The sequence below is a fragment of the Lepisma saccharinum genome, chromosome 1 (assembly GCF_977018435.1).
Source record: "Lepisma saccharinum chromosome 1, izLepSacc3.1, whole genome shotgun sequence".
In the NCBI taxonomy this organism is placed as follows: Eukaryota; Metazoa; Arthropoda; class Insecta; order Zygentoma; family Lepismatidae; genus Lepisma; species Lepisma saccharinum.
The window spans coordinates 178,011,770-178,034,242 of record NC_139229.1 but is presented as its reverse complement, the minus strand read 5'-3'; the positions used below and the strand labels follow the sequence as shown (position 1 = coordinate 178,034,242).

The 22,473-nt window shown below is 40.4% G+C and overlaps 1 protein-coding gene across 4 annotated transcripts in view; it reads left to right on the top strand.

The window, feature by feature from the left end:
- The window catches only part of nsl1 (non-specific lethal 1), a 157,890-nt gene that overhangs the window by 31,137 nt on the left and 104,280 nt on the right, over window positions 1-22,473 (top strand). For all 4 annotated transcript variants that reach the window (XM_083143379.1, XM_083143370.1, XM_083143388.1 and 1 more), the window contains exon 2: window positions 20,913-21,035. In XM_083143379.1, the coding sequence (XP_082999505.1) occupies window positions 20,913-21,035 (123 nt within the window). The remainder of the gene's footprint in view (window positions 1-20,912; window positions 21,036-22,473) is intronic.

Below are 22,473 nucleotides of genomic sequence, written 5' to 3'. Positions count from 1 at the left end.
TGCTGTGTATAGGCACCATTGGAGCTTTTTTCAGGATGCCCCTCGTATATGAACTTTCAGGAGCTTTTATTATTAGGTTTTCCTGTTGTAATGGTTGGTTAGCTAAATCAGGTACCTATACAATGCAATTCTATAAATTCCTTGCGTTAAATTTCTAATACCTACATACCCTTTTCGTCAGCATTAATGTATAACTGCATGTTGTCAGTTTCACAGTTTCACTTGGATATACTGTACTGAAGCAGAAATCCCATTGATAATGTAAGGAAATACGACACTTTATTTTGTTTGATTCAATTGTTTCACTTATATGCAAGAGTTAAGTTGTTTGCTTTATAGAGAAGAGAGAAGTAACTTTATGCATTGAAAAATTAGTCCGCACTCATTGTTCTTGCAAGCAGAGGGTTCGAGGATTCTAAACCTCAGTGAAAATATCAACATATAGAGTACAACACACATATCGTTGCCGTTGCATAGATACCAATTTTAGTTTCGTCTCCCTCTCTCTTAGCATCACGTGTTCTACCCTGCTCGCTAAATTTTGGTACCAGAGCATTGGTTTTTTTCGTTCCGATCAATCAATATTATACCTTTTTGTTATAATTGAAATGAAATTTTTTTCCCCTCCCATTAATTCCCCCCCCCCTTTTTTTCTCTTGTCCTTTTATACAAACTTTGGCAGCAAAGTTTTGGTTTCTTTTGATCCATCAATTATTCACTTTATATTTTTTTTTAGTAATAATTGCCCCGAAAATTTTTTTTTACCTCCCATCCTTCCCCCCCTTTTTTTTCTAACGTGTACCTTTTCCCCCTTTTACAACCTTTGCCGGTTTTTTTTGGGTTTGGTAGTCTTCAATTAATACCTGCCCTTTTCTTTTGTCCACTTGGTGCTTAGTTTTTGTAAGGGCTATTTCATAGCCAATTATGGCGCCTCCGGATGACGTGAAGGTTGTAGACGCAGGCTGTCAAACCATACTATCTTTGCCTGCGGTACCTTCTTTGGTAAATTCTCAGTCATCAGCGTCTTCGGTTCCTTCTACTCTGCCTTCGCAGCCTCATTCTTCCTTCCCACCTTTTTATAGATTTCCAGAGTCTACGGTTCGTCCGTCTTTTGCGCTACCTACTCGCCCACTGCTGACACCGCCTCCTCCCCTTGCTCCGATGTCTTCCGTTTCCGTATCTGCCCCTCAGAACGCATGTTCTTGGGTTCCGTCTCAGTCACCTTTAGATACGATAAAAATCAAAAATTTGAATAGAGCAATTGACGCCTTACCGCTCTGCGATGGCATGGACCCTCCTAAACTTTATCTTTTCATGGTTGCTTTACAGCGCCTAATTGGGTCTCGCCAATTTCCTTTGGAGTGGGTATTGCATAACGCCTTCCGCCGCACCACGGGCTTCTTGGAAGATACGTGGTTGGAGGCTCTGTCTCAATCCCTTTCATGGGATGATCTTAAATCTACCATTTGGAACTGTTTGGTTCCTAACCATCAGTACCTTTTGTTAGTGAACCAATATGTTACCCGCCTTCAGAGAAGTAACGAAAATCTTCATCCTTTCGTAAGTGACATAGTCACTTCTGCGTCCGCTCTTGCCCTTGCTTGGGACGAAAACACTCTGTTGCAGACCATTCTCCTCCATTTGAACCATATTTCCATGGGCTGTCTTCTTTTCCGTGGCCATCCTCAATCTTTGGCGGAACTTACCCAATATGCGAAAGAGATTTTCGCTATTGAAACCAGTAAAACTGCTCACTGGAATCAGTCGGTCACTTCCTTGGCATCCATTCCTTGTTCACCTCATGGGATTGCTCCTCGGGATAGCCCACCATACTGTACATATTGTCGTCGAAGGGGTCACTCCATTTCTGCGTGTCGCCGTCGTCCTAATGCTTCCACTCTCACCGGCTCTGGTCATGAGCCGCGCTCATCATAGAGTTTTTCTCTATTCTGGATTTTTTGTTTACAAATCTTGGTAAATTGATGAATATATTTAGTGACACATACGCGTACTTTCACACAAATATTAATCAATATTTTCAATAACTTTTAATTATTAATTATTACAATGTTCAAGTATGTGTATCGGTGGGAATCTGTGAGTATCGGTGTCGGTTCAAAGTGGTATCCGCTCAGCCCTAGTGGAGATGATGTATTTTCCTACAAGATAGCAAAAACTCCGCGAATTGACGAAGGCATCCAAGTATTTCAAAGTGAAAATATCAAGCACACAAAACTATATACTCCAGAGGCTGATCCAGTAATACATTTTCGGATTTGCATGCAGCAATCTATTTTGGTTGGCTAATTGATGAACTACGAGATGCATAACCGCGAGTCTGGTCCAGTTTTCCTTGAAAGGACAATGACCTGATCGATTTGGCGTTGAGAGTTTAAGTTTAGCAGTCGTTACAGCCAATTTGTACACTTAGTAGAAAGAAAATTGCGTAAGTTTCTCGCTTGAAAATTCTATGTCAGGGTCAATAGTTACATGCGGGGATCGCCCAACTGTCGATCGAGAGCTACGGGTTCGCGAGAATGTTTTCAGTAGCTCGTGAAGTTGAGCTACACACTGCAGGAGCGATCTTGAGGAATATTCGGGCAGCGTCCTGTCTGGATGTAGCCCGGTCAGCTCGAGAAGCAATACTCCCTCTGTCCCATAATTATTGTCCGGTATATTTTTGTTTGTTGTGTCATAATAATTGTCCGATATTCAAACTGTGACATTTGTGTATACAGAAGAAGAACATGAAACACGGGAATGAGTCATACAACTTGATTACTCAAGGATCAGTACAAATTGTGCTTTCCATCTGCCTCTTCGTGTGTCATTCCTGTACTACCATTTTGGCATACCGGACTATAATCATGGGACAGAGGGAGTACTAAACAATAGTCTTTCAATACATTAGAATCATTCCACTCTAACACACTTACAAATAAAGATAACAAATTTTGTGGTAGTCTAATAATCAGGAAAACGGGGGGGGGGGGGGAAGAGGATCCTTTTTTCCTCTCACATCGCTCATGTCCGTCCGTGTCAGCTATCAGTATCTGAGAAACTACGAGAGCAAATAAAAATTTTGAGCCGACAAGCGTGCCAAATGAGCTCTAATTCGGAGGTTTAGACAGACGAAAATCCATTTGAAGTAACCTGTCGATGTCCCTGAAACCAATAAATATGAAGATTTGTTTTTAATGCTTCAAATACGAGTTTAAACTCAACATAAATTATTTCGATAGCCGGGCTCGCCTGCATATTAACACATAATAATTAAAAGTTTCTTCAAAATATTGATTAATACTTGTTCGTAACTATTCCATTCGAATTAGTATATGCATCAATTTACCAATATTTTTGCTTTGAAATATTCAAGAATTACATCAGAATACTAAATTACATGTTATGTAATCACAAAATTAAGTTTTTCACACAAACCTGGGTAGAATATAACGAAATTTCGAAATTTGCATAATTTCCACGAAAATTAGACTCCGCCAAATTGTCTCGCGACATTTTTACGGAGCTCGTGAAAGACCAAAAGTATCGGCTGCTATTTGTAAATAAATTCCAACCTATACTTTTCGGTATACATCTGTATTGGTTCAGCTCTAATAATTTCACTACATCTTATAAACCAATAAATATTTCAATCCACCCTTGGTATCTCTGTGTATTTTCAATTCTGTGAAGTAGCTCGCTCCATGGCTCGGTAACAGGGTGGCTACTGGGAATTCTGGAATTATGCGTGAATTTTGCTTTAATTTTTCTCCATAGACATGAAAAATTGCAACTTTTATTAATCCAAATGAATTCATACCTTTACAAATGCCCCGAGGCAAGTTTTCAGAGTTTAGCTTTAATTTTTGTCGAGGAAGGAAAAGAAAAGAAAGCTGCTTGGAAAATAAAACATAATTCTCTACTTTGTTAGTGTTCTCTGCTGAAAAATCTATCTGACATACAGAAGATTATTGCAAGATATCTTGAAGTTGGTCATGTAAATTTAACTTTGAAATTCTTATACAATTAAGAATTTTTCGTAGATCAGTATATTCCGTAACATTTGTGACTTGTGTTTGTGGATGGCAAATGCAAACTCCATACGTTAAATTGAATATTTTAAATAGTATATATACACCATTTCTTAATTGAATTAGAATTTTGGATTAATTGGAATCACACAGTCGCTTTATATTGTTAATATATTCATGTGTGTGGATGTTGAGAGGCGGTAATACGTAAGGTTGATGTAGAGAATACATCTGCTTGATTTTTTGGAAAGTTTGCCTTGAAAACCGGGAATTATACTTGAATTTTATCATGGACCTAGAGTGGCCACCCAGGATAAGTCTGGCCATCCGTGAGTTTCAGGATGGTCCGCCACTCTGAGCATATTTTATGGTTTAAACGCGCATTACGCTGTTCGTAAGTTGTAAAGAAGTATTGCAAACATACGACGCCAACTTTAATGAACAGGTAGAATCCGTACGTGGTGCACGTTTCTGCATCCCTACGCTCGCATGGAGAGAAACGTGCTCCGAGTTTTGCCTCGCCCGTCACGTCCCGGCAGCGCAGGCCGGATCTCCACAAGGATCGATAGAAATGGTCTAGCCAGGATCGCGAAGCCATAGGCAGAACAGATTGATTTTCCCGCCACTCCAAAGCAGAAACTTGAATATTTTGAAAACAATAAGTAAACAATGAAGAACGACAAGGAATCGCTGATTTTGTGTTGGAACGTGCGAAGTATAAAATGCTTTGTTGATAGCTGCAAGCGGCCATTGGGAGCTATTGCTTAAGCAGGGACGCGTGTTAATGATGTGCAAGAATAGCATTAGTGAATCGAAACGAACTTTTCATGCACACACACACATCGTAGAACATCTAAACTTAAGCCAAGCATTATTAAGCCGTTGGAATTAAATTTCCACGAAAACTGAGCGCGTTGTCTTAGTGGACAGGAGCTGCTGGTGTAATATGGAGGGGGGGGGGGGGAGAGAATTATCGATAGCTCTAATCCGAGTTTTGTTGACAGGCGCTTCCGGAATAGTTTAATCGGGTCTTCTTTTGCGTGCTAAGAAGATATTGGTCAAGAGAGAGAGAGAAGGGGAAGGGGTCATTCAGAGAACACTCGTTAGCTCTAAATGCTGATGAAATGTAATCTGCACGAACGCTTAGATGCTGTGTACTTTCCATTTGGTCCCCGCTAATAGCACTGCTACTACCATGCGGAGAGCATGGAAGGAACATTTCCTATTGCGGAGGCAACAGCGATCGTTTATGGGCCTGCCTTGCTCATGTATATTACTGTATTGCTTTTAGATTGTTTTTTTTATATATAAAGTATTGGATTTTTGTATTTTAAGTATTGCGCTTCGTTAACGCCCACTGTTAATCCAAGAATGAGCGAATGAATGTACGTATACGATAGGTACAACAGCTCATCAGCGCGATAGGTATAATATGAATGCCAGAAGGTATCGTCTTGGATGAAACTATCTCGGGTGATATTCATTTTTTCTTTTCCTTTGAAATTGTTGTTTTATTACGAGAATGGTGACCAGCAACCATAACATTATGGACATTCTGAAGTTGCGCAGGCATGGAAGGGTTTCAAATTTACATCTTACATCCGCATAGGACTTTTCAAATTATACATTAAAAAAAACATTTTGGGGAATAAGGACGATAGGGGAACGACTTTTAACAGTTGGGCTGAAACGTTCGTAGGCTAACATAGTAAAAAATATTTTTTTGACAAAATTCGATTTTATTATTCAATATAGTTGCCTTTGAGGGCGATACAACGATTATAGCGGTCATACAATTTTTCGATGCCATTTTTATAGTACGATTTCTCTTTAGCCTCAAAATAGGCCTCAGTTTCGGCGATTACCTCTTCATCAGTGCTAAATTTCTTTCCAGCGAGCATTCTTTTAAGGTCTGCAAACAGGAAAAAGTCACTGGGGGCCAGATCTGGAGAATATGGTGGATGGGGAAGCAATTCGTAGTCTAATTCATATAATTTTGCCATCGTTTTCATTGATTTGTGACACGGTGCATTGTCTTGATGAAACAGCACTTTTTTCTTCTTCAAATGGGGCATCCTTTAAACGCTCCAACAACGCTATGTAATAATCGCTGTTGATGGTCTGGCCCTTTTTGAGGTAATCGATGAATATAATACCATGCGCATCCCAGAATACTGACGCCATAACCTTGCCAGCCGACTGTTGCGTCTTTCCACGGTTTGGATTCGGTTCATCACGTGCAGTCCACTCGGCTGACTGTCGATTGGACTCTGGAGTGTAGTTATGGAGCCATGTTTCATCCATTGTAATATATCGACGGAAAAATTCGTTTTTATTACGGTTGAATATCGCTAAACATTGCTCCGAATCATCAAAACGTTGTTGCTTTTGATCGATTGTGAGTACGCGAGGCACCCATTTTGCACACAGCTTTCGCATGTTCAAATATTCATGCACAATATGTCCAACACGTTCCTTTGATATTTTTAAAGTCTCGGCTATCTCGATCAACTTCACTTTACGATCATTTAAAATTATTTTGTGTACTTTTTTGACGTTTTCGTCGGTAACAGCAGCCTCTTTGGGGCGTCCACTGCGTGCATCGTCTTCGATGCTCATTTCGCCTCGTTTAAATTTAGCAAACCACTTCTCAACGGTTGATTTTCCTGGTGCAGAGTCCGAATAATGTTTATCAAGCCAAGCCTTGGCTTCAACAGTATTTTTTTTCGCCAATAAGCAATGCTTTATTAACACACGAAATTCTTTTTTATCCATTTTTTCACAATAACAAAAGCTGCTTCACTCACAATGCTATATCTCACGAACTAATTATCCGGCAGCTGTGAAATTTATACACGTATCTTTTGAAGGTTAGTACTAAGTAAAAATCACATGGATTTAATTCTAGTAACTCCATCTATGAGTCAGCCTATGAACTTTTCAGCCCAACTGTTAAGATGTTTGTGGGCCTTTACATTTCGAATCGTAAGTAAAACGACTTAAAAGAGGAAGAACAGAGGTTGGGGAGAAAAGACGTCGACATTGACAACGTGAGAACGTTTACTTCTGAGTACGTGATACATTGATTCGAAACCGGATATTAACCATCTTTTATAAAGGAAACCATACTGTTAATTTTTTTACGTGGTGTTTGTGAAGTTCTGGTACTTGAACCCTTGTGTATGATGCATTGCTATCTGTCGGCACGAGGCTGAAAGGCTTGCTGACTCCATTGTCGCTTGAGAGCATCTGGCCGTGCAACACTCGCGGTTTGTGATGCAATCCGCGGCAACGCAGGAGATGGACTGACGTCACGGTCAGCGCCCGGTTAATATGCCTAGAAATACTTGCGAGCGAGGAACGTAGCTTCATTCAAGGTCGTAAAACGTTAGAGTGAAATGAATGTTGTAATTTATATTCCTTTGCAGAACAATATCTAACATTTGTGGGTAATGTGAAGCTAGTTAGAAATGCGCACGACAGTCAGTGTCTTTAGCGTAAAATGCAGTACAGTTGATACTCTTCGGTTGGATTAGTTTTATTGGTGCTGCTTTTTTTATTTCACCGCAACAGGTTTCATGTTCGAATCCACACCAGTGTATGAGTGTTTATCAATTTAACCCTATAGTGCCCAATGTGTACGTATACCAGCGTATCTTAAAATTCCAGATGGAAGTCAGCACAGCCTTGTTCTCGGAACACTTGCTTTATTCTATATCATTGCTAGTTTATTTTGGTAACCAATATTTTTTGAGACTTGAAAGCACACTCATGACAAATGCCTTTTCTTCCAAAGTTTCTGAGTTCGTGTCACTGCCTCGACGTTGCGTAGGTGTCAATCAGTTTCATTTAAGCCTCATTCATCCTCATCGTTACAATATCCTTAAAAGGTAGAAAAGTTGTCTAAAGTGAAAATTAAAATCCGAATGTTCTTTTATTCCAGACAAGTCGAGAAATATCCATCTATCGGGACATAAATTGCTCTGTTTGCAAACCAATGACAGTGGATGGTATGATTTTACTTCACATGATGAAAGTCCCGCGCATTTAGTGTTCTCTCCGCAGAGTGAAAAGAACCTGCCAAATCTCTGTTCAAGATCCCAAAATAAATACAAATGCAGGACACGGAACTGATTCTTTGGACCGATGCTGTAAACTGCACGCAAACCACTTTCGCTGTGTTTCTCCGTCACGCAGGTGTCCGGGAATGGAAAACGATTGCACTGGAAAACACAAAAGTATTTTCTGTTGTTGAAAATCACTCCAGAAATAAAAAAAGTCATCGGTTTAAATATTTCCCCAACTATCTTCCCACTAGTTGGTCTATGGTCTCATCAAGTGTTTGAATTGACCGAGAGGAAGTGGGGGATATATTTTAGTTCCTTGCATCCCGCTCGAAGTTCTATCAGTAACCACTGGACGTGCGAATTGAAAAATTGTAGCGGCCTTGAAATGGTAGGTAGATACACGCTAGTGTTGCCCACGAGACGAGACTTTGGCCTGTCTCGTCTCGTGGAAATGCTGTCTCGTCTCGAAAATATTCGTTTGTCAAAGGGACACATGATCAATCTCGTCTCGTCTCGAATTTTTAAAAGCCTGACCCGTCTCGTCCCGTGGGCAACACTAATACACGTTGTCTTCTCTGTCTCAATAACAGTATACAATACATAATTAGATCTTCTGGACGCTATTCCCGCGATGATATTCACAACGACCATTGAGTTTGAGGAGAATGGTATTCAGAATCAGGACGAATTTCACAGTGAATTTTCTTAGCTTGCACTAAGTCTTGTGGTAAATTTGGACTAACCTACACGGGTACTTAAAACCTGGGGGGGGGGGGGGGCTGTTGAACAAGACAATGTGTTGGGCAGTCCATGGTGCAATGGACACGGGCGCTTTCAACACCCCCTTCCCCTCAACCATTAACCAGTTCATTTGTTTTTTTAGCGCTGTTCGATGCTCTCCATTCTTCAACAACCGTGTTTTTAAACACGTTGGTGGACCTTTCTATTACACCATTGTAAATAATGATCCCATACGTCGATATGCCCACACCAAACAAATGATAACCTGGTATTTACGATATCATTTCATTTACGATGAGCCCCGGTGGTCAAGTCGATAGCGCGTCTGACTGCCACGTGAGAGACCCGGGGTGGAGATCTCAGGTGGGATTTTTCTAGGGGTGTGCGGGACAGAATTTTTTGGGACAGGATCGCGACGGGAAAAATTCGCAATTTCCCGACTAAGTCGGGAAGTTTTCGGGACAGGAAATGTACAAAATTTCTCGAAGCTCTGGAAATCTCGAATTCTACACGTCATTTTCACTTTAAGTGATTGTTTTTACATTTCTGGTACAAAAACTAACAATTTCTGATAAGGTCCAGACATTTACAATGCAGAAAACGTCGAGAATTAACGACTTTTTAAAACTATCCAAGATCCCGCACACTCCTAGATTTTTCCGCCACTGCTCCTGCATAAAGCGGCTTTGGAACTAACCAGCCTATTAAATTTGTAACTGATGGGGAGGGGGTAAAGGCAGCCGGATCGTGGTGCTGATCACACTACCCCACCATGGCCGAGATCAAGAATGTGTGGGCACCTACCCCCACACTCCGTATGTGCCTTCATGCCACGATGCAATGCACGGAGAACAGCATTACCATTTACCCCACGTGGGATGTTTTTCTATCTCCAGGTTTAGCTAGACGACAAAACTCGGCAATCGTCCAAGACTCTTGCTACACCCCAAGTACACTAATGTTATACGGAGGTAAAGTGCAACTGTTGTTTGCTTCACTGGGAAGAACGTTTAGAAGATTGATTGCAACCTGGAGTTTGAAAGTTGTTAATCGCTCTGTGAATAAAACTTATATAACCCAGGACTTTTGTTCTGGAGTTGCAACACTGGGCTATTTTTGAGATGATAGTTTCCATTCGCTGAGCGTAAATGCAATCATTTGGTTCCCTATGAGAGAACCAAAATGATTACGATAAAAAGCAATAATGGAGAGACGAGAGGTTCATCGCTCAATTCCGCGCACGCGAAGGGGAGAGAAACGTCATACTAAATAACACGCGAAATCTAATTGGCTATACGTTGTCTGTGCTGATCGCAACATAGAAGTGCAGCAACTTCCAACCCGCCAGTGCTTTCATACCGTACTATTGATCCCTTAGGCAGGATTTTTGGGGCATTATTTTTGGTGGGCAGAGCGGTAGCGAAGGGGTGAAGAATTTTCTTAGCATGAGACTACCAGGGTCAATTCTCCTCCTTTACCACTCCAACCAGGCACTGGAAAAGAGATGCTGCCATTTCTATTAACAGTCTTGGTCAACAATGAAAATAAGTAGTTGTCAATTTATACTATAATCTATTCTATATAATGAAATAAAAAATGAATAAGTACAACTCTCCCACCCATTGGTTTTACATAAGATGAACCCCCGTTGGCCAATGAAAAAAAATCGAATTGTGAGTTTTGTTCAGGTTGTGCACGTTAAAAATTGAAATTGATAAATTGGAGGTACACACGCTGCTTAGCTGCCACACTTCCTCTGTCCGTGAGGGTCCAGGAGACGAGGGACGATAGTAGGAAGTGCCACTGCCACTATACTGCAGTCTGACTTGACGACTTACATGTCTGGATCACCTATCCTACCACCAGAACAATAAATGACACTTTTTAACAGCGTTTTTATCTGCATTGAAGTTTTTGATAAAACTTCGCACTGAAAATAGTCTTCATTCACGACACAATACTATTTACCTCAGTCGTTTGCTTGAGGCAAACCCATCCCTTTAAGAGTCCCTCGATTACTTTAAATACGTATATTTTCAGATTCCCGTGAATTTCTTTCAGTCTCCTGTCGTAACTTTCCCGACAACTTGAAAGTTTGAAATTACTTTTCATTTGACCTCAGAGGATGGAGATCACGGAAGTAGGAAATGTATGTTTGGCATTTGCACGACAAAAGTCTATTCCAGAGCCGATGTAATGCTCGAAATAATACAGGGTGGCCCAACGTTCAACTATTTTGATTCGCGTAGTACTCATGTGGTCCCAGAGTAGGGATGACGCGAAGTGTTCAGCGAGAGATGCAATTTCAGTAAACATGGACGGAGCGTTGGTCGGCTGCATATCGCGCATTTGCTGTTGAGACATTTTTTCAAGAATTGGTCGGCTGCATATGGCGCATTTGCTGTTGAGATTTTTTTTTTTCAAGAATAGTGAACATTTTCATGACCCAGCGACTGCTTAGACAGCACTTTAATATTGAAAGACATGGGAGGATACCCGATCGCCACACCATCACCAACTGGGTGAAGAAGTTTCGCAGATCTAAACACACGCAAACAGAGAATTGTGAAGGAAATTAATGCCATACCGGCAGCCACAATCTTGCGTGTGATGGAAAATGTGGGTGCGCAAATGCATTAACTAGGATGGACATGGTGTAATTTTCAAAACACAGCAACGTTTCTTGTGTAGTGACAAATGGCATATGTGTGTGTCTGTCAATACATTTTGATAAGACACAGTATATGTTTCAAAGTGGTAGACGAACGCTGGATCACCCTGTGCATATTTTCTCTGTCTGCGTGTGTGTGTATATGTCTGCGCGTGCATAGATCCTTGAGCGACGAGATTTTGACGTATAACAAACGACCTTTGCTAGCTGCTCGAAGCTCATTTCGCATCACCCTTCTGTGTCCGCTGAAAAAGAAAAGCCTGTCTATTTTGGGGCTTCTGGCACCAACAGCAAGTTTAGAATCTAAACCGAAGGTAGCACGTGCTCGTCTTTCTTATTTTGGCGTCCTGTTCAATCTATGGGGAGAACGAACGGGGAATACCATTGAATTCACATTGCGGTTTCGTGCCAAATTCCGTGTTGCTGATGTATGTAAATTTATAAGTGAAATTGTTTGCGAAGAATATTATATATTACTTCTAGTCCGGCAGCATTTTAGGGCGTTGAGATTGCCGAAATATTCATGTCAGAGTATTGACGTGCGTACCTTCCATACGAACGTAAGTGAAATTGGAATCCTTTGTTGGTATCAAGTACATGCTAAGAGCACACGCAAAGATTCGCAAAGTTGGAATATAAAGTATTTGTGGATAGTTGTTAAGAGATAAACCTATATTGGTTCTTTATTGAAAGAAATGTTTTGCATAAGTAAAACTCGCAGGACATTGTAACGAAAAAATGTATCGTCTGTAATATTACTAAAGTTTTTACATTGGTGTTTTTAGTCACCTTTCAGTTTTTAAAATTGTTTGATACCGAGCCTGAGACTTGGCATTTCCCTTTTATGACAGCGTTCCTAGTAGTTTGTTAAGATCTGTCTGTTAAGATCCTTTTCCATATACGCAGAGCTCAATGGTATCTTTGGCACATGTACTCAAGGACAGCAGGATTCAGTTTCCGCTACATTTCAATGGTTCAAATTACACTCTACGTCGTGCTGATCAGTCTATCTTCGCGTAGAGTGGACCTCCTTCAATATTTATCGCGGGTGTCACCCATAGAGGTTACCTGTATCCAAATTGCCTATCACCACCCAACGTACATGTTTTTGAGGATCTTAAACCTTTGGGGGACATATTTTTTTCAGTCTTCCCATGTGCTCTTACTGAGCGCACGAACGCGACCATTATGTAAATATAAGGTTTTTTGTGCGAGTGGTTGTAACGTTCTATATGGAAACTTATTTGTCTGAAATCCCCCTATTTACCCCTCTTCCTCTCCCACCGTCCCAGTCCACTTCCCTTTCCTTTCTTCCTGGTGACGTCGCTGACGCTTTTCGCGGAGCTAAATCCCAAGTTTGGGAACGTGATTTCCTTGAGCTCAAATTGCCATGGACCGACAGTAAAGAAAAGAAAAATCTTTTATTACTCGGCGTGTTCACATGAAAATAGATTTCTCAAAAGTGTTGGTAGAATTTAGTCGAGTGTGGTTACAATCGAGGCAAAAGAACTTCTACAATAAAGTGTTGTTTCTTTCCAAGCGGAGAATTTGTAACAAACCACAAACAAGCGTGTGCAATTATGCAAAAGTACTTTTCCCCCTCCTAATCGAAAGCACGGGAATTAAATTGCGCACTGAGGATTAGAATCATTTTCAGCCTCCGGCATCTACGAACACCACACTACTTCGAAACTTGAAACAACTATACGCACATTTTGGTTCCAAAATATGCCTTGATCGTTTTAATATATTAATAGTAATCAAGAAGTATTTATTTTTTGTGAATACCATGTTCAAAATAATGTCATTTTTTGTTAGGGAACACAGAACGAACAAATTGTTCACAAATTTAAATGCGAATTAATTAATAATTTTAATATTAAATTTTGTATTATTATTAAATACTTACATTTCCCGAAAAACCACATGATCTTCAAACGTTATACACTGTGTCCCAAAAGGTACTTTACAACTTGGATTATATAAAGGGGTGAGAAATAAACAACTCCAAAACTTCCATGGGAGAGGAGTAAGTAGCCTCCACTCTCTTTCCAACATTCCTAACACACCAGCTATTTTCTTTTCTTTGTAGCAAATGTCGTTAATTTTTAGAATACACAGGAGATAGAAATATACTTACTTTACACACGTAGAATACTTAATTTACACGATAGTAAACCAGCGGAAACGAAAAGTCAGACGAAGCTTGAGGTGACTACAGCAGAGGCACGGTATGCCATAGACCCGGATTCGAAACTTGGTGGAACCTACGTTTTTCGCAACGTTTCTACATCAGCAGATGTGTGTCTTCAGTCTGTGCCAGATAAGGGTATTTGCTTGTCTGTACTAGGAATGGCAGTAACCGAATGTTTGAATAATCGGATATGAAATCCAAACGGATTCGGATGAGTCAACGATTCCATAAGCAGGTGATAAACCACTTTGGGTTTACCTCTTGGAGGACTTATAACTCCATCCAAACGAGAACCTTAACCTTTAAACAGCCGAGCCGGTTTTCGAAAGTAACCCCTCTCTCGCCGCGGCCTTTGCGCGCGATTTTTAAATTTTTACACTTATTTCAGAAAAACGTTATATCTCTGAGACTATTTGAGCAATCTACTTCGGATAACTTTTGTTTGAAAGCAAAAACATCGGAGCACGCGACCGTGTACAATTCAGAAAGCCCAAGTGAGAAAAACTGGGTTGGGAGGGGCAAAGTCCCCAAATTTCAATGAAAAAAATCTGGCGTTCCCCCCCTCTACTCCCGTTATTTTGGAAAAAGGGCGCAAACTTTTGCATTGTTTTTTAAAAAATAGACCTTTTGCAACAGTCCTCATACAGGCTGAAATATGACGCAATATGTACAATCCTGCATTTTGGCAAAAATTGCTAATTTGCATATTGAGAATAAATTAGTATATCTCTGAGACTATTTGAGCAATCTACTTCGGATAACTTTTGTTTGAAAGCAAAAACATCGGAGCACGCGACCGTGTACAATTCAGAAAGCCCAAGTGAGAAAAACGGGGTTGGGAGGGGCCAAGTCCCTTAATTTCAACGAAAAAAAAATTGGCGTTCGCTCCCTCTCCTCTCGTTATTTTGGAAAACGGGCGCAAACTTTTGCATTGTTTTCAAAGAATAGACATTTTGCAACAAAGTGAAACTTGTTTCAAGTCTCTAATCCTCATACAGGCTGAAATATGACGCAATATGTACAATCCTGCATTTTGGCAAAAATGGCTAATTTGTATATTAGAGAATAAATTAGTATATCTCGGAGACTATTTGAGCAATCTACTTCGGATAACTTTTGTTTGAAAGCAAAAACATCTGAGCACGCGACCATGTACAATTCAGAAAGCCCAAGTGAGAAAAACGGGGTTGGGAGGGGCCAAGTCCCCAAATTTCAATGAAAACAAAATTGGCGTTCGCCCCCCCTTCTGTTATTTTGAAAAAAGGGCGCAAACTTTTGCATTGTTTTCATAGAATAGACCTTTAGCAACAAAGGGAAACCTCTTTCAAGTCTCTAGTCCTCCTACAGACTGAAATATGACGCAATATGTACAATCCTGCATTTTGGCAAAAATGGCTAATTTGCATATTAGAGAAAGGGAGGGGGAGGGTGGGTTTCTTCCACATGACATTTCAAATTCTTATCTCAACATCTGTCAGCGTTTACAACCTCACATACAAGTATGAAGGTCCTAAAAGCACGTGAATGTTGTAATCTGCACCATTGGTCATATATGACCCATTGGCTGTTTAAAGGTTAATCTGTGTCAGAACTTGAAATAATCTCCATTAAACGGAGTTCATTAGGTACATAATTTAGAAAATTAAATTTCCAATTAAAAAAGGAAAAAAACAACGAGATATCAAACAACAAATAGAGTTGTAAATATATTTTAACGTCGTTGGTCCTAAAAGGGAAATATACCATTCGTGACGTAATTTCAAACTAAAATTACGCAATATCAAATGCTATATTGAAACTTGGAGCAATAAATACTGACACCAAAAACATTATGTTTGAATTCCTTGGTCCCGAAAAACCAATAATTCGATCTCAAACATAACGTAGTTTAATCAGTGGTTGAACACAGTAAATGGAATGTTATGCCGGAACTAAAAAGAACTCTTCACAAATTATTAGATTCGTGTAATACTTCGTCAAAAAATCATCAGAGAAACTCCGAATCCATTAATAACAATGCTTGAGTATATGGTACTTACAGCATTAAACCTGAAAACAGTGTGCATTCTTGCACAATTTACGACACTGAAAAAAGAGACCAAACAAAGATTCAGACATCACACGCATTATTTCTTCTTTTAACAATGCAACTGCAAAATCTTCGCACCCTCTCAAATAACAAGACGCTTTCTTGCAGCGGGGAAGAAAACATCTGCCTACTTTCCACGTTGCTCATCGCTCACTGCCGCTTGTAACGGAGTAGATTGTCTCGTCAACTGCGAAGGAAAGAGCACAAGAAATGACAACGAAAATGAAAAGTATGAGATACCTTCTACCTCCCAAGATTCCTTGAGACAGATGATATGGACATAAAATGTGTATGAACAGATAAAAATCATGTATTAATAGGTGGCCCAAGCTTCTAGATGCGGTGTAACCTTAAAGACAATCCCTGTTCATATATAGCTAACTACGGAAGTTAAGCCAAAGCGGATTGTCATTAGTTGATGCTGGAATTATATTAAAAAATATATACAGGGTGTCATTTTAATGGCGCACACGGACCATAAATTCATATAGAGCACATCAAAACAAACAACTTTTCTCAGTAACATTTTTCTCGTTGGTGCGTCGACGCTACAGCCGTTCAAAAAAGACAGTTTTGCCGCCTGGATGCTTGCAACCCAACACAACATTTGATCGTATCTGTGACGTCATTTCCTGCGGCGAAACAGCGCACGGCAGAATTGCAAGAAGCACACAAATTTTATGAAAAATGACCACATTTTTAGCTGTAAAACTTTAGCGAGAAACTCGTCCAGAAGACCGAACATCATAAGCCTACCAGCCAGAAGATCAGCATTCATCTCAGGGGAAGGGGGAAGTGAACCAACGATTTTAGCTATGTCATTTTTCACAGAATATGTGTGTACCTGGCAACCCTGTAACGCATCGCTTCACGACGGGATATGACGTCACAAATGCTCTCAAATGTTGTGTTGGGTTGCCAGCATTCAGGTGGCAAAACGGGCTTTTTTGAACGACTGTAGCGCCGTAACGACGCTCCGAGAAAAATGTTACTGAGAAAATTTGTTTTGATGTCCTCTATACGTTTCCGTGGTCCGTGGGCGCCATTAAAATGACACCCTGTATATATCAAGAAGTGGGGAGTTTTATTAAGAAAGATCGTAAGTCTATCTGCCTGGACGGCACAGAACTGAGGAGGTAACATAGGAATAGCTATGCAGCGTCCGGTGTATTTCAGTAACGCCCAGTTACAGTTCTACGTACCCCTCCCTTTCCTTATTCTTTTCCTTTTCCTCTCTCTCGCGCTCTTCTTTTCCCTTTCTCTCTCTCTTTAACAGGGAGAGAGAAAGAGAGAGAGAGAGGGGATTGATTGGGACTGTGGGAACATTAATCCCCCCGTAAATGATTTGCCTCTCTCTCTCTCTCTCTCGCTCTCGCTCTCGCTCTCGCTCTCTCTCTCGCTCTCTCTCTCTCTCTCTCTCTCTCTCTCTCTCTCTGAATGAAGTCCTCAAAGGTCAAGAGCCGGTACGTGCAATGAATGATGCCAAATATTGTCAGTATCTAGAACTATCAGTTATGTGCACGATTGAGCAATGGCCCAAGTCTACATAAAATGCCGAAACCGATCAGCCTGTATGCACGAAAATCGGCAGTATATAAAAAATAATTAATTTTATGTGTTAATAGGCCCGTCTGATGTGCTACTACTTACTTTATATATCCAGCTCCGCATCTTGTGCCGTAAACCCTATTCAGATTTGTACACCTCTGTTCACATGAAGTGGCACATTTTGTAGGGTTGAATAGTTGAAGTATGTGCCACTTTATGTGAACGGGAGTCTACATTGTAGTGCATTTTCTAAAAAATATGGTTGAGTTTTTATCGCATATAACAAATGCGTATTATGGTGCACAGAGACCCCATTATTTTGCCTGCACGATACATTTGCGCTTGTAAAGAAAATGGGGATTCGATCCCAATCCAGAATTTTCGCGAACGTACGTCACGCAAGTGTAAATATTTCAAGTTGCTTCTGCAGCTCTTGGAAGGAGTAGCATGCCTTGTGTGTGTTTCTATGCATAATATCGGACGTAACTTGCCATTTCATAGTGATCAAGGCTTAGATTCACTATCAGAAGTTTCAAAATATTCAGATCAGCGCAGCCAGAATCTACGATCTACCACGGTTCAATCGAGTGTAGATAAAAAGTGAACAAAAATAACAGTTGTGATTGTGCTTCTGTTGGGTAGGTACGCGTAGTACATTTTACGCGCAACTCCGCAGCAAGGCTGGGACGCAGCACAAAGAACCGAGACGAGAAAGCCCGCTCGGCGCTGGTAGAGATCGCCTCCCACCAACTCGCCAGTGTTGCATGGGAAAGTGGGCGGTGTTTTGTCACGATAGCATCCATGTCGTTGTCCTGGTGACCGCAGTCGAGGAGATGCGATTGCACAGTGTCGACGGTAATTATTGAGCTCGGATTGGGAGTATATACTGCACGATAATGTGTGGATTAGTAGCAGCGTCGCAGCGTGTATGTTTTTCGCCTGTTTGAAACAAGACTCATTTAACGTTGACGTGGCTAGTTTTATTCTGTTTAGTTCCTAATGAACGAGACCGTTGGAAAGCATGTTTGGGTAATATACTCGCTAATGAATATCTTATTTATTGTGCTAGACCAGGGTCACCCAAACTACGGCCCGCGGCCAGATTCATTCTGCCTTATAAACCGCTTAACTTGATTCAGAGGCATTACCTTTAGTGTAATGATAATGCCACGTGACCCACGACCAATTACTCAAGTAGTTATTGACCCTGCATGTAAAACGTCGGGACATCCCTTCGATAGACCATGTGTATTTCTTAAGGACTGATATTTGCGTTAGGTTGCACTGTCGATCTCGTGAGAGAAAAAAGGACGTGAATTAACAAATTTCTACTTTTTTAAATTTAAAAACACGTTAATATTTTTATAAATCGTGGATTTTGAATTAAATTATGCAGGGGAACAAATTATATACGATATTGAAAATATACTGAAGTATTTTAGAGACCTTTGGTACGATATTGAAAAATTTGCCTAAACGTAAAACCAAATGTACTTTACCATGTGACTTCAGACATATTAAGTATCTACCTGATTTTATAGATAAATCATACATTTTGTTTATTGTTAGTGAATGATCAATCATTAGTATCTATTGTGAGCCTGTGCTGCCTGGTTGAAACTGATGAAATTCCTTTTTCGGGTGCTCGTAGTGGCGAATCGAGGCATCACACTTGCAGAAAAGTTGTTTGGCTTAATTGTCTTTATACATTGTGAAACTTTGTACGGTGACACGATGCAGATGTTGTTTATGCTATATATATTTCAAGACAGAGACGAGAACCAAATGGGTATTAATAAATTGAAACATGCACCAACAACTCAAGTCGAGGCTGTGAACGAGCAATGCATTATCAACTCGAGGCCGAGACTCTGTAAAGTCTTATCTCGATACCATTCCTAATGGGGCTGGCTGGTAAACGTAATAAATGCATGGAAGCCATCTACCGAACGAGTTTTGTGAATGGTTTTGGGGGGACGGACGGACTCTTATTTGGGCAGTCGCAGGTTCAAATCCCATTTGCGGTCATCGTTTGTTTTTTCCGTGGTTATTCCTGGTTTATCTCGTTAACGTCGAGATGATTTCAAAACAAATTCAAAAGTTACACTGCGTCTGGACAGCAAAAGTGTTTTTAACAACACATGCTGTCTTACAAATCTGTGCCTTGGTTCAAGGTTAGTATCGATGAAATTGTTGTTTGAAAAAGACGCCCTCATGAAATCGGAATTTGCATCACTTAAAGTGCCCGCACGCGCATCCGTCAACTAGATGTGAATATTGAATTTTAATATTTATATGGCTTCAATCAGATAAATAGAATATTACATTTTCATTTCTCGTAGTTTTTATCACGATTCAGGATTGTGTTAAGCCGACCTTCGTGGCGGAATAGTTACTACAGCTCACTACGACGCGAGGGGTGCCGGGTTCGAATCCAGGCATGAGTGTTTTCCTGCGAGTGTCCCTTCATCAGTTTCACAATCCTCATCTTCGCTATTAGCCAAAAGTGGCAGAAAACCAAATCAACAAATCGTGAATGAAAGCAGGATTGTGTTTGGTAACTTTGAATCCTAGAATGTAAGTGAAATGATTGTGGTACTCAAGGGTTGTGATGATGATCTTAATATTAGTGTGATGTAATAAGACTGAATTTTTAGTATCTCTATCGTTTCCAACTAATGAATTTTTAGTACCTGTATCATTTACAACCCTTAGGGAGAATTCACACCCAAGCGACACGCGACACATGTCTCTTGGGAACAAGCCAGCCAAAAAGAACGTTTGACAACGTAGCGGTGCCAGGCAGCACAAGCCTGTGTACGATTGGTGGTGAAATCATGTGTGTCGCTTATCGCTTCGGTGTGATATCTCAATTACCACCTTCGCCTACAGTTCCAGCTTAGGATATCAAAATGAAGGGTCGAAAACATATTCACTCACATGGACTGACCTTCGTTGCTCTTTTTGAGTTTAGAAATCCTACACCAACACGTATTATATCCCACTAATATAGTTTTTTTTTTTAAAAAAAGCAACTGAAATATAGCATGCTAGAGGAGTAAAAACACCTACATTTTAACTGGATTTTGTTGAGTTATTATAATTACTTTTAGCTTGTGACTGGGAAAGCAGAAAATTGATTTGCTTCGGTAAAGTCTTGCATATCAATTGATATTTGAACATATCTCGTCAGCATGCAAATGTCACTTAGATTTCAGAGTGGATAATATATCTGTGATGAGGATTTAAATGGGCCGATATCATATTTTGACGAAAATGCAACTACAGTGGAATTCAACTCCCTTTTGTTCTAGTTTTCTTGTTACAAAAGTCAGAATTGAATGGGAATAGTTTAGGTTGGAAACTATTTCCTATTCAACTTAAACTTTTCGCCATAAGATAATTAACACATAAAACACAGTCACATTTTCGTCAAAATATGACATTTACCCTTTCAGTTCCGAACCACAGATATACTTAACAATGTAATTGGGTGTTCGTTCAAACACATTTAAAGTGTTTGCTTTGTCAGTGCAATATTTTGATCATTTTTTTGCTTCTATTGTTTCAGATCGAAGCGTGCAGCGTGGAGGTGGGCGCAAGATAGAGCAGCTATTGCGAGCAGGTGGACGTGGCTTCAAGCACAGATTTCTGATTTGGAATATCGGATACGCCAACAAAATGACATTCATAGGTAAGTTTGAAGTTCTTGTTCGTATGTAATTTCTGAATTAAGATTTGGGTTCATGAAACCTACAGCGAGTCTTCCCGTGTGTGATATAAATACGGCTTTTTTTTTCTCCAAGTTATTGTTCACGTGCTTGCTTTGTTCGCATCTAAAAAAGAAATAGGTCGAAGCATCGAACGCTACCCAGACTTAGTAGAACAGACCTGGTCAGCCCGTTGTATTTGTGAAGAGCGCTCTCCTATGAACGCGAAGACTGCAGAGTGAACAGCGGTACTATAGCTTTTAAGGGCATGCGGGACAGTCTCCGTCCGGCTTTTCCCTCCGAGTCAGTGTTGCCAACTTAGCTCTCTTGGAGCCAGATCTGACTCTTTCGTGCACTCGTTTGGTTCGCCCCTGTGCCCCACTATGATACCATCACTGGTTCCGGCCCACATAGACCAACTTTTGCCATGATTATACATTTTGCACGTGACGTGATAATGTTATATTGGCTGCGTCGCCCTACCCCTTATATCCCCAGCTACATTTTTTTATATATATAGCGCCGTGTTGACGTAAAATTGGCGTAATATTGTTATCAGGGAATCCTTTATTTTCAATTCCATACGACCATGAGATGGGTGATGCCGCCGGATGTAGATGGTGAAAACTAAGAATAAGTTGTCATCAATTTAGAGTTAACGGTAATAGCAGCGCCTCACCCCTTTGACAACTAACATTCCTCTAGGAAGCACTTCTTAAATCTAGCTCCTTGAAAGTCAGTTTTAACTCCATTTAAGATGAAATTTAGCTCTTTTATGCGCACCAGGTTTTGCAACACTGCCAGGAGGCGAGGAGAAATACATTGGCCATATGGGAGTATTATTTTGATTTCTTATCTTCGGAATATCAAACTTCCGATGGAATAGAAAATGATATCAACGGGAAGAGGGCAGTTTGAAGAAGTGATTGCCCAGCAGAAAAGTCGAAACTCCCATTTCATTGGTCGTAACTTGATGTTGAAGTTGATTCCCAATAAGGAATACATGGGATTCTGAAAATTCTTATTCTTCATATTTTTCAAATATCGTGTCCAGCTTAATAGTCAACATAAAAAAACGCTTGCACTTGCAACATGGAGAGAAAATCATACTCTTGATACACCCAGGTTTTTTTTTTTTTTAGTATCAGTGCCCATTCGGGCGATATTGTCGGTCGCGTTCGTGCTGACAAACATCTGGTCTAATGTAATGATACGTGAGTAACAGTGTATAGTGGAACCACAAGGAAAGAAACCTGCGCAGAACCTCATCGAGCTGGCGGGTGGGGAAAAGGACAGGGGGAAGGAGCCTTCGGCGCGGCCAATGTCAGTGTTGCCAGACCTATTGATTTCTCAGGAGAATTCCTTAATAAACTATTGCTATGGCATCTCCAACGGCCTGCTCAAAAACACGTTTCCTAACAT